The sequence below is a fragment of the Sinocyclocheilus anshuiensis genome, unplaced genomic scaffold (assembly GCF_001515605.1).
Source record: "Sinocyclocheilus anshuiensis isolate Anshui unplaced genomic scaffold, SAMN03320099.WGS_v1.1 scaffold1014, whole genome shotgun sequence".
Lineage (NCBI taxonomy): Eukaryota > Metazoa > Chordata > Actinopteri > Cypriniformes > Cyprinidae > Sinocyclocheilus > Sinocyclocheilus anshuiensis.
This window is the reverse complement of record NW_015540943.1, coordinates 4,847-18,134: the sequence shown is the minus strand read 5'-3', so window position 1 is coordinate 18,134 and position 13,288 is coordinate 4,847. Positions and strand designations below refer to the sequence as shown.

The window sequence follows — 13,288 nt, the reverse complement described above, 5'->3', positions numbered from 1 at the left end:
CAAAAACCCGCTTTCTGTCGGCTTATTGAAGAGCGCATGTGTGATACGTGACAGGAACACATCGTTAGTGCAGAGTTAAGCACATCTAGACAGAGCAAATGTTTTGCAGTAAAGAAAGAAGGAAATACATCACAAAAGCAGACTTTTTCATGACTCAGAAAATGATAAAAATGTGTTCTCATCTCGTGCAGCAGAACTGGTTCAGTCACAATGCTGCGTTTATAACTGCATGAGAGGATAATAGCCTATATGAGCTGTACGTTTCCCGCTGACATGTTGCAAGCTTAATTTAACATCACAACTGACAAACGTATGGAATACTCTGAGTCAGATACATAAATGATTATATTTTGACGTCCAGTGTTGGGGAAAGTTACTTTTAAAAGTAATGCGTTACAATAATTGGGGGAAAAAAAGTAACTTGTGTTACTTATTTGAAAAAGTAACTCAGATATTCTCTTGTAAATTAAAAAGTAATGCGTTACTTTACTAGTTACTTGAAAAAAGTAATCTGATTACGTAACTCGCGTTACTTGTAATGCGATACCCCCAACACTGTTGACGTCACTACAGGAAAATAACCTGATTTATTAATAAAGTCATGTAAACGCAGCTTACTTGCGTTGTCAGGTTACTGATGTGCATGTAAATGGGGAAAACTGGTTATTTTAAGAAGCTGATATTTGTGAGTTATCAGCTTACCGGTGTGCATGTAAACGGTGTGCCCAATATAAATTTTAAAAGTCGTCAAATAGGTTCATTTTCTTATACAAAAAAATATGACGTGAAACATGGACCTGCACTTTTCTAGACAAACTTCATGAGATCCACTAATGAATATTTGCTGTCTCAAGTCTGATGAATTGTTTAAATTCAGTTACCACTCAGTAAAGACCAGCTAACTGAGGACCAACTGTTGCTGGTTTCTACTCAGTATATATTTCAGAAAATAAGGAAAAACAGTGACTTCTATTCTTTAATCTTATAAACTATCTGTGAGGCCACATGCTTAAATAAAAATGTGTGCTTCAATAAAAAATAAAAAAAAAAGACTGAAGTGAAAAGGTATTTCCCTTTAAATAATCAATTTATTTGATTCCAAAATCACCATCTTTCCAACCATCCAGTTCACTTTTTTTTTATTAAAACAATCCAGATGTTTTATCTACATTAATTTAGACTATCTGAAAACTGCATGTAGTGAAACACTCATACAGAAAGTTCTTTTCACAATCTCCATCACAGAGCTGTTATTGCACAACTCACAACATAAGGCCTCTCATTCAGAAGACCAGGAAAAGCATTCCCTTTGAATAAAACCTGTCTGGATATTAAAGATTCTCCTCAGGAAAGTGATTCACTTGCAACAGAGTTAAAAAAAGAAGTGGCAGTTCACCTCTATATACAGTTCACTTCATTTTTTTTTCTCCCAGAAATAATACACATTTTGGTGATTTGCTGTGTTGCAGCAGTCTGTTTGGTCATGATATGGAATAACATAAGGAATTTAGTTGGTCACTTCCTACAACAGGAAACTGCCCATAAAATAATATCAGACAAAACAAAACAAAAAACTGGACCAAATGTAATGCCATGGCATGATCCGTAACTTCCCCAAGAAACACAAAATCACATGATAATACAGGTTTAACAAACGGCAGAGAACCAAAAGGGAAACAAACGCATCAGGCCTCATTCATGAAACACACACTTCTTTTAAAACGTGGTCGTATACAAGATGCTGCACTCAATTTAACGCTACAATTTACCATATATAGCTGCAACGTTTCAAAATAACTCTAGGAAATGCATATTTCATCCCCAAGTCTAAATGCGCAAATTGTATATTTTGCATATAGAAGCCTATTTTTTACTTTATACATTGACATTTTTGACAATTAAGCTAATTTTCCCACCGATTACGAAACATTCAAAAAAAATAATAATCTCATTACCATAAAGTGAAAAAATGTTCTCATTTTCATAATGCGTACATTTTTTATCATTCGCATTACCATAATGTGAAAAAATAACTCGTTCTCTTTACCGTAACAGGAAAAAATATTATTTCAACAGAATGAAAATTGTAAAGTACATACAAAGATGTAGTTAAGTATTGTGCTAAATGTAATAATATGTTGTAGGGCTGCACGATAATGACAAAAATCATAATTGTCGATTATTCCCTTGAAATTGTAATTGCGATTATTAATTACAATTATCACAATTTACATTGAATGATGTTTATACCACTGTTTGATGCAACTGCATGCCGTATTTTTATATGAAACACTCTAACTGAAAAACTTTTAGTGCTTTTCGATAGTATTAAGCCTCAAATGTCAACTATACATCGGATTGGTTTCTTCTTTAAATTATAAAAAAGTAAAAATATGAATGGTATTATAATGTTATACTAAAACTAAAATGAAAATAATGGGAAAAACCCTTAAGATAACATGTAGAAAGAAAAAAAAAACGCATCTTAAGCACGCAGAATAACATAAGTGGACTTTGAACGATTAATATCTGCTTTGAACAATTACGTAATTGTGGCATCCATAATTGTAATTGCGATTAGAAATTCGATTAATTGTGCAGCCCTAATATGTTGACTAAAAAAGATTTTTACTATTGGATTACAGTAACGCATGATTTACTCTGCAATTTTGCATATTTGACTTTGTCTTTTGATTTCGGGATGAAATATGACCCTTTTTTTCAAGAGAGAGTTTAACAAACAATAAATTCACAAAAAATAAATCAGCTAGGTGTTTCATGAATGAAGCTCGTGGATTCTGTTTTACACAAACTCACTTTAAAGTACTGACAACATCTCAAACCCTACACTCCCAAAAAAATGCTGGGTTAAATACAACCCAGTGCTGGGTAAAATAGGGACAAACCCAGCAATTGGGTTGTTTTGACCCAGCGGTTGGGTTACTACCCAGAAGGTTGGGTTAAACATTTAACCCAACCGCTGGGTCAAAACAGCTCAATTGCTGGGTTTGTCCCTATTTTACCCAGCACTTGGTTGTACCGGTATTTAACCCAGCATTTTTTAGTGTACAGTTTTTTTAGCTCTATTACATTTAGTGCACCTACAATATGAAGACAGTGTTCTTCCTTTAAGATAGTTTACCTCAGTGGATCATGTAATCAGAATGAAACTCAAACAATAATCACCAGACACAATACATACACAAAGAACACAGTATAAAAACACTCATTCAGGCCCGAATTATGGACTGCACCAGCTCTTTCTTTACTTATCACATGATCGCTGTATGTAAGACAAGGGAGAACACAACTGAGAGACTTCCTTTTGCGAGACGCGATCAGCACAACAGCAAATCCTGAGGCCCATCGATGAGGTTTGTTCTGGTAGAGGAAGTCGGCTCATTCAGACGCGAGGTGAACGTGAGGCTCAAGCAAAAAAGAAATGAAAACGAAAGTGCTTGAGTTTGTACTGCCCATTTGTTACTCCTTTTGTAAGTGATTTTTTTTTTGTCAAATGGTACAATGAATGCAAGGCATCCACCGACTGAAGCAGCTTTCAGAAAAAGAGCCCAAGCTTTCTGTAAAAACATGATGTTTGTTTGGTGCCGTCTGCTTTTGATTCACACGATGAGATAAGTTTAAGGGCTAAAAAAAAAAAAAAAAAGACAAAACAAACCAGAAAGTTTTAACCTCTTTCAAGGATACCATGTCCAACCGCCCAACCAAATTTTGACTGTCATCTTCGCTGCTGATGTTGTTTCGTTTTGATTCCCACACAAGGGGGAACGGGAACGAAAGGCAGATGTTTTATCCGAAGAGGTCCTTAAGATCGTTGTTGACTGAAGCGCTTTGTTTCATCACCCCAGCGTTGATTGTTGAAGAGGCCACAGGTTGCGAGAAGTTCTGAGGGTTGAAGAACGGGTTTGCTTGCATTCCAAAACCACCTTGAACTCCCGTCATCCCCATCGGAGTCGCCTGCATGGGTGCAGTCTGGGAAGGTTGGCCTGTACCATACTGACTGAGCCATGGGGAGGGTGCAGTGGCTCCTGGGGCCGGTTTAGGGGCCATTTGGTTCATGCTGACTTTGGGTTTGCTAGAAGTGAAGAGGGAGTCTAGGGCTGACATGTCTGTGGGCTTGCTGGGTTGGTTTTGGTTCTGGGTGAGGGCACTGAAATTTGGAGCGCTGGTAGTGGTGGCCATGCCTCCATAAAGGCCAGGAGCAGCGGGTCTCATGCCCATTCCCATACCTCCCGTCTGGAATCCCATGGGCGAGTTAAAACCGTTGCTGACGCCCATAGTGCCCATTCCACCCATAGTGGGTCCAGCTGGGAAGGTAGAGGATACGGTGCTGCCCTGCATGGGTATCGTCCTGGTCCCAGAGTTCAAAGAGAGGTTGTTCACAGATGTCATGGTGTTCAAAAGACTGCTGGTCAGATCCTTCGCCTTGAACAATAAAATTAATAAAAGATATGTAAAAAAAAGAAAAAGACAAAATAAACATTCTTTAGTTATAGTATGCACATCCCAAAATCTAAATAGACCCTATTCACAGACCGTGATGACACACTTCCACAGTTATTAACATTGTAAATCTAGCAAAGATTTTTGTTATTTAATGTACATTTATAACATTGTACTTTGTGTTATATAACCTTGGCCTTAAATTACATGAACTAGCTAACACTGCTGCAAGTTTGTTTCGGCTGAGGGAGTGACAATAAATTTGACAAAAAAAAAAAGGCTTGAGGTTATGTACTATTTTTACAATAAAGAACTGAAAATTACGCAAGCAAATAAAAAAACTAAAAGGTAAAATATCTACAGATATTGATTATTTAAAAACAGTACATTTAAAGGGTTAGTTCACCCAAAAAATGAAAATTCTGTCATTAATTACTCACCCTTGTGTTGTTCCAAACCCGTAAGACCTTCGTTCATCTTCGGAACAAAATTTAAGATATTTTTGATGAAATCTGAGTGCTCTCTGCCCCTCCCATAGACAGCAAGGTAACTACCACGTTCAAGGTCCAGAAAAGTACCAAGATGATCGACAAAGTAGTCCGTGTGACATCAGTGGTTCAACTGTAAAGTTACGAAGCTACGAGAATAATTTTTTGCGCAAAGAAAACAAAAATAACGACTTTATTCCACATTTTCGTCTCTACTGCGTCACTTTGGACTTGCGTTCACGACAGTACCATGACGCGAGCGTGTGGCGGCACCGGCCCTGACCCAGATCCGGCATAATGACGTCATCACGCCGGATCTGGGTCAGCACCGCCACACGCTTGCGTCATGATACTGTCGTGAATGCGAGTCCACACTTTGTCGATCATCTTGGTACTTTTCTGGACCTTGAACGTCGTAGTTACCTTGCTGTCTAAGGGAGGGTCAGAGAGCTCTCAGATTTCATCAAAAATATCTTAAATTGTGTTCCGAAGATGAACGAAGGTCTTACGGGTTTCGAACAACACGAGGGTGAGTAATTAATTACATAATTTTCATTTTTGGGTGAACTAACCCTTTAAAGAAATTTATTGTAAAAGATTCAAATATAAAAGCAGTTTCAGAGTGTAGGGAGACTGGCTTGATTTTTACTTCAGAAACCAAGCAACCATAAAGTCAAACAATAAAAAAAAGATAATATTTTAACCAGCAAAATGTGACTCTTCATTTCCCATAAAGATTCTGTTATCACTGGTTAGAAACACACACAGTCTTTGTGACACATTTAATAGCATTTTCCCATTTAGAGGTCACAAGTACACAGGACCCACTGTATTCATGTATTCATGCAATGAGTGAACAACATTGTAACGTTAATGGTTAAAGCACAAGGCTTGAAAAATGCATGTTATTAATTACATTTAAAATTATAGCTTTGTTTTTTTTTTTTAATATCACCTGTTTCCAAGGAAATTATTCTATTACTTTTTCTTAATAGTTACAAGTGGTGTAACCATCCTTAAATCATTAAATTAGTAGCAACATTGACGGTGTGTAAAATTATTTTCAATAAAAATAAAATTCATAGAATTATTATAATTATTTTTAGACGACTCAACATTCTGAGGTTATATGCAGCTTCAACACTTCCGGTACAGATATAATGACAAATAACACAAAGTGAACGCTGGTGTGAATATGAGATATTTTGAATACCTTTCACCGGAAAATTCAATCTGGTAATTTCACTGAAAAAATGAATTCCTTATGTGAAAGTGACAATAGGTTTCCAATGAGAACTCTGTATAGTGTATGTGTTACCTGAGGTGTCGTTGTGGCTGGTTTGACACTCTGTGGAGCCAGTGGCTGCTGGCTTCTTAGTTTAGCAGCCTGTTCCTGTTCTTTAGCCAAACGCTGCTTTTCTTCCAAGGTGAGAGACACCTGAACGTACCACAAACAACAGTTAGCACATCAACCAGGTCTAATGCCAACAACCACCTAAGCTTCACAAAAAAAACATGTAGTTAAGCAATGCAGTGCCAAAATATAATAAATGATTAAGACGCACTCACTCGTGAGGGTTGTGAAACAGTAGACGAGGAACCGTTCTCTTTACCATTCACACCTGCACTTCCTGAACTGCCACCAAAGATCTCATCGATCTATTAGACCGCAAAGAAAAACACAATTGCAGTTAATTTCACAGCATGGCCACATTTCAAAGCTGTGGATTGGTTGCGGGACATTCAACAAATGTATTTACTCACATCTCTGACTTGTGTGGCTGGGCTGGGTGTGTTCTTAGTCTCTTCTGATTGGTTCATGTGGTTTGTAATGTTTAAACTCCTGAAAAGGACAGAATACTCATTACTCAACAACTGTTTGTTCGGATAATGCTGCATTCGTGTCATGTTGAAATGACTATAATTATAAGTTTAGATCTATCAGACGGCCTGTTTAAGTGGGCAGAATAAGTTGCCGTGTGGACCAGGCTTAATGACGCAAGCAGCTGCCCCACTTAAAAGTCAACTAAGTCTGAGAATGTGAACAGCTCGATGTAGAATCGCTTTGCAGTCATGTGAATGCAACATAAAAAAACAGAATATTTTTTATGAATAAAACTGCATTTTAAGAATGAATTAAAATGGCACCTTTGCTGCTCTTGCATGATGTGCAACTGCTCTAATTTGGTCTTATGCTCCGCTTCCATGCGATTCAACATTTCCTTGACCACAGCCATAAAAGAGTTAAACTGAAACAGAGTCAGAGACAGAAAACTGTTTAAAAATGTGTGTGAACAGAATCTATACAACTGAACTGAAGTGACACTGAATCGAGTTTATATTCTGTGGATGAAGAAGAACACCCTGACGTGAATGCGTGTTGTCACCTGGTTAAGGTTAAGGTTGTTATCAATACTAAGTGACACCAGATGTGGTAAACTCTTTCCAGCCAGGTGCTCTTTTGGGATGCCCAGTTTCTTATGGGTGAAAGTGCACTTGTAGATGCCTGAAAAATAGCACATTATATATAACTTAGTTTAACTTCATGTAAGAAAGTCTCAGTCATCCATGAAAAAATGTGAAGAAAGAGTCAAGTGAAAAGAAAAATGAATCACCCAGAATGCCCATGAGCACAGCTGGTTCCCTGGATGGAATTTGTTGCAGAAATGGTAGAATTTCATCAATGACGAACCATTTATCCAGGTATTCCAGGATCTTGCCTAGGCACACCAAAGAGTTCACCCTCACCTGAAAAAGGACAACCAATGGAGAAATTAATCTTCCTTGATAAAAACAAACCTCATAACTCCTCTTCCAAACCGATCATTGACATTCACTTATGTTACTGGAAAACATAAGAGGCATGAGGACACAAACCGCTAGTGAGGATGTCTGTAAACAGGCAGATTTGATACGAGGGATAAGTGCATTCTTCATAGACGGGTACTCTATTAGATTGGCAAACGTGGGAATGATATTCAGACAAAGTTCCTGTTTAGGAGAAAAACAAAAACAGATGTTATACTTTAATATTTTGAAATGCCTAAAATGGGTGTCAAAAAACACTGATGACTCAAAACACATCAACCGGACAATTACATGGTACTGAAGATAATTATCAATTAAAATACTAATTAAACAAACTTGAAAATCAAATTAATGATGTACTATGATTTTCTTCTCATCCAAACAAGTTTATGGTGTGGTCACCTGTATTTGAGTAGAGGGGGCCTCCACTGCTCTGTACACCATGGGCAGAACACTGTTCTTGATGTCTTCAGGAGGCGTTTTGGTCAAAAGTAGGTCCATCTTTTGTAGAAATATCAGCAGGATCTGGATATATGAAAGAGAATCAAGAAAATAATTTGATTCCTAAAGGCCAACCAATGAATATGAATCACTAGAAAAACAGAGAAAGCTAAACAAAAACAATGCTAAACAAAAGGAAAAAATAAATAAAACAACTCGAAACAAGAAAAAATAAAACAAAGCTAAACAAAACAAAAACAATGCTAAACAAAAAGGAAAAAATAAATAAAAACTCGAAACAAGAAAAAATAAAACAAAGCTAAACAAAACAAAAACAATGCTAAACAAAAAGGAAAAAATAAATAAAAACTCGAAACAAGAAAAAATAAAACAAAGCTAAACAAAACAAAAACAATGCTAAACAAAAAGGAAAAAATAAATAAAAACTCGAAACAAGAAAAAATAAAACAAAGCTAAACAAAACAAAAACAACAACCAAACATACTCATGAAAACCACATTAAAATATCAGTGGAAACAAACAAGTGCAGCCAAAATACTATAAATAAAAATATAAACTTAAATATTATGATGAAATAAACTACCACAAAGACAAACGTTCAAACCTCACTCACCATGTTGCTGGCCTGATAGCATGAAAGAGAGAAAGTAACAACCAATTTGAACCTTTTGGTTTACACAGGCATGCGACAGCCATTGCAAGTTCACATCAAGTGCGCCATTTAGAACAGGGCCAGAAAGGTTAAGTGGCAGCTTAGTCCTAGAGCAGGGCTGGGCCATGTCGGTCCTGGAGGGCCACTGTCCTGCAGAGTTTAGCTCCAACCCTAATCAAACACACCTGCCTGTAGCTTTCTAGTGATCTGGAAGACATTGATTAGCTTGTACAGGTGTGTTTGATTAGGGCTGGAGCTGAACTCTGCAGGACAGTGGCTCTCCAGGACCCACGTTGCCCAGCCCTGTCCTAGAGTATATGAGCTAGTATGTGGAGGGGACGACGGAAGGGTTTCATGAGGTTGCAACACTTTTATACATGACTTTGCGATATTACATAGATTGATTTTACTGCTACAGAACACACTGAGTGGGATGGGGGATGGATCAGTAGTATATGTCTGTGTACCTGTACTGGCTCCTGCTGTTTGAAAACTGGGGTGAGGTCTGGGAGAACGAGGCGGACGTATTCCTCCTTTGTGCACTCCTCAGCAATGAGCAGCACATTTGGAAGGACAAACGGAACCATGTCGGGGTTCACAAACTCAGACGTGAGTGCCGGGAGGATTCGATATACTATCACTCTCTGAGGAGAGAAAAAAACAGCAGATAATTAGCTTAGAAATAGAAATATACAGAGCTACAGCAAAAACAGAAGTTTTTGCTTGTTTCTCTGCTGCATGAGGTCTATAAAAAAAATTAGGTAGGTATATAATAAACGCCAATCAAATACATTATTGCTAGTTTCACTTGTTAAATGCACTGCAAATCGCATTATATGTTCCATTTTCCATTTCCATGCTGAATTACTTTGTGCAAATATTTGTTCTTGCCTTGGGCAACTTGGGCAGAACTTTTGGGAGACCTCTGTAGAACTGAGACTTCTGTAAGTTGTCCCGCTGGAAAAGCGAGTCAAAGTACTGAAGGGTCATCGCTCCAACATCATCGAAGAAGGGAATCTGAGCACATATATACACTGAAATGTCAATTTCACTCTCAATCACAGTCTTACCCACTCATGTTAACATCATGTATGGTAAGTACAGATACTGCAATGAAAGATTTTATTTTATTTATTTTTTTTAAAGGGAGAAAGGTTTGACCTTTGTCATCTGATCTGCGTCTGGACGCACGTTGGAGGTGACGTTGAGCAACATCTTCACATGATCCCTGACCTCCTCTGGGATCTGACTCAATACTCCTGGACTTAGATAGCTCAGCTACAAACAAGAATGAGGAACATTTATTCTTATTTGATTAATTATTAATACTATTAATTTTTAATATTATATATCATCAAATGTTGTGGCACTGCTGGTATTTTGAGGCTTGGCTCCTGCATTACTACTATAGCACTAGTCTGTGAAACACTGTTTTGGGACAAAATGGGAAGTTAATCTGCCTTAAAATAGGAAGGTAATTCCACAGTTGTGTGGAAGGAATTGCCTCACTGACATTATAAAACTACTCAATGTATGAAATGCGTTGTTTGGACTCACCTGGTCCAGTTGTCGGCTGAAGCTCTTGAATATGTCCTGCTTGTTGACCTGAAAGACGGGCTTGCCTTCATTGAACACGGCGTGGATCAAGACGCCCAGTGAGTACATGTCAGAGGCCGCGTCGCAGCTGACGGACAGGATGTACTCCGGAGCGACATATTCTGGGTTCGGGAGGCAGAGAGGCGGGAGATTGGGGTCCCACTCTTTACAAACATACTTGGGCTAAAAGACAGAAATACATAACATCTGTTACGAGACAGAAGACAACAAGACAGCTCGCTTAAGTTTGGAACAGAGATAGCTGAGAGTGTTCAGACTGCATTGTGTCTGTTCTCTGGGACTTTAGAGACAATAATGCTTGTTTCTAACCTCAGCGTCAGACGGGTTACTAGAGGAGATACTGAAGTCAAAGCCCATGATCTTCCAGGCTCCGCTCTTATTCAAGATGATGTTCTCTGAACACAAGTTGCCATGAACCATTTTAACCCCACTGTGAAGGAACGACAAACCCTCCGAGACCTGAGAGAGAAAACAGAGTCAAAGAGAAAGACATTTCATTAGCTATAAAACTAAAACTAAATAGTAGATGTTGTTGCACTGCCTTTAAAATATTCTTTTGTAAAAGAATATTTATTTGATATTTATTTATTTAGACTAACAACTATTTTATTATTTAAAAAAAATATTATTGTATTACAATAAAACATCATGTTAAACATTCGGATGCGTTATCTTGGAATAATTTATGCAATTATTTTTGGTCCTATACAAGATAATGTTGATTGTAAATAAAGAAAAAAAGTTCTCTCTTTTAAAGAAGCAGCAAAATTTTGATGATAAAATTGCATAAGAAATAAAATAAAAAATAAAAGATATTTGTTAAATTGTATTATATACAAATATTGAGTAAAACTGTGTGTTAGCAGTAGTTTCTAATTTTTTCTTTGTCACTTTGGGGTGACACATCACTTCAATAGAAAAAAGTACCTGTTTTTTAGATGTATAAGAAACGTCTCACCTGCAGTAAGCCGTATTTGGTCTCAACGTCGTAGAGTTTGTATTCTTTGATGTCTGTGGGAACAGGACTAGGGAGGTTGTCCCACTGGCCGAGCACATTCGCTAGACTGGCGAACACGGGCTCGGTGCAGAACGCCAGACAGTCTCTAGAGATCAAGAGACAAAGACATCCAGTGAGAACAGCAATGACAGATAGATAAAAGCACGGAAAGTAGGAACCTGGTTGTGTTTGCAACCTTGGGAGTCATTTCTGAGCCACACTGCAAATACACATAGCCGTTTTCTGTATATTTCCAGTATTTCTAAAGCTAAAATTTAAAAGTAGAAAGTCTGATGGTCCATTTAAAAAACTAGTGACCTGGCAACATTTTTTTTTTATTCCATCACAGGCATGTGTACGGTCATTAATGCAAATACGATACTTAATTTTGACCATAATCTAAAGCAGCAACACATGCATACTCACTAATTAAAGCAATCCCAGAATGCACTACACTGAAATTTGTCATGCAAGATAGTGGATGGAGCACAGAGGTTAAGGCAGGGGTGTCCAAACTCGGTCCTGGAGGGCCGGTGTCCAGAAGAGTTTAGCTCCAACCCCAATTAAACACACCTGATCCAGCTAATCAAGCTCTTACTAGGCATACTAGAAACTTGAAGGCAGGTGTGTTGAGGCAAGTTGGAGCTAAACTCTGCAGGACACCGGCCCTCCAGGACCAAGTTTGGGCACCCCTGGGTTAAGGTAAAAATATTGTATGCAGTACAAAAACTTGTCATTTTTGTGCTCATTAAAGCATTGAGCTGTCAGCACAGCAACATGCTAATTTCAGACTACTGGAATGAACTGTGAGGCAGGAACTGACCAACAATGAATTGAAACATTGTTTACTTGCACCCACTTTGTTGTTTTAGCACCAAATTCACTAAAGGAATGCAACTGGTGTAGTGAGTATGTATGATCAATAAAGTGTGCCAAATCTGTCACTTCTAAGGTTCCATGACAGTTAAGGCCTGTTCACTCCAAGAATGATAATATAGCGATACTTATAGCGAGAACTACAATAACGTCCATTATAGTATATAATATATAGGCTTAAGTTTTTTTTTTCCCTGCTATGTTGTGACTAGGGATGTAATGATTAACCACGAGCCGGTTGAAAATCGATTTAAATATGTGACGATTCAAATCGGTTGAGATGCTAAACAAATCGCGATTCAATTAGGGGTAGGAGTTTATATGAATGCATGTCTGAGGGGAACTTACTGTCTTTAGTAAAGTTTAGATGGTATTTTTTCTTTTCCTTTTCCTCTGCCTCTGTATAATGCATATTAAAGGGGTCACATGATGCGATTTCAAGTTTTCCTTTCTCTTTGGAGTGTTACAAGCTGATTGTGCATAGATAAGATCCCTGAAGTTGCAAAGACTAAAGTCTCAAAACCAAAGAGATATTCTTTATCAACTGTTTTGTTATTAGTTTAAGTATTTGCTATTGACTGTTCAAATGCGGAGTTTTGCGCATTGTGTGTGTGTGTGCGCGAGCGAGAGCGCGAGAGAGAGCACGAGAGAGAGCACGCGAGAGAGAGAGCGAGAGACAGAGAGAGAGAGAGCGCGAGAGAGAACGAGAGAGAGCGAGAGAGCGCGAGAGAGAGAACAAGAGCATGCGAGAGAGAGCGAGAGAGAGAGAGCGTGCGAGAGAGAGAGAGAGCGAGAGACAGAGAGAGAGAGAGCGCGAGAGAGAGAACGAGAGAGAGCGAGAGAGCGCGAGAGAGAGAGAACGAGAGAGCACGAGAGAGAGAGAGAGAGAGAGAGAGAAAGAGAGAGAGAGAGAGAGAGAGAGAGAGG

The 13,288-nt window shown here is 38.2% G+C and overlaps 1 protein-coding gene across 1 annotated transcript in view; it reads right to left on the bottom strand.

Annotated features, from left to right (window-relative positions):
- Positions 1 to 3,645: 3,645 nt before the first annotated feature.
- LOC107689732 (SCY1-like protein 2) overlaps positions 3,646 to 13,288 on the bottom strand; it is a gene marked incomplete at its 5' end in the record, with an annotated part of 12,396 nt that continues 2,753 nt past the window's right edge. The window contains 16 exons of the mRNA XM_016487865.1: positions 3,646 to 4,443; positions 6,268 to 6,387; positions 6,519 to 6,608; positions 6,714 to 6,792; positions 7,098 to 7,198; positions 7,337 to 7,455; positions 7,565 to 7,697; positions 7,827 to 7,940; positions 8,160 to 8,282; positions 8,833 to 8,844; positions 9,339 to 9,515; positions 9,763 to 9,888; positions 10,033 to 10,149; positions 10,429 to 10,650; positions 10,798 to 10,947; positions 11,447 to 11,591. Of these exons, the coding sequence (XP_016343351.1) occupies positions 3,808 to 4,443; positions 6,268 to 6,387; positions 6,519 to 6,608; positions 6,714 to 6,792; positions 7,098 to 7,198; positions 7,337 to 7,455; positions 7,565 to 7,697; positions 7,827 to 7,940; positions 8,160 to 8,282; positions 8,833 to 8,844; positions 9,339 to 9,515; positions 9,763 to 9,888; positions 10,033 to 10,149; positions 10,429 to 10,650; positions 10,798 to 10,947; positions 11,447 to 11,591 (2,464 nt within the window). The remainder of the gene's footprint in view (positions 4,444 to 6,267; positions 6,388 to 6,518; positions 6,609 to 6,713; positions 6,793 to 7,097; positions 7,199 to 7,336; positions 7,456 to 7,564; positions 7,698 to 7,826; positions 7,941 to 8,159; positions 8,283 to 8,832; positions 8,845 to 9,338; positions 9,516 to 9,762; positions 9,889 to 10,032; positions 10,150 to 10,428; positions 10,651 to 10,797; positions 10,948 to 11,446; positions 11,592 to 13,288) is intronic.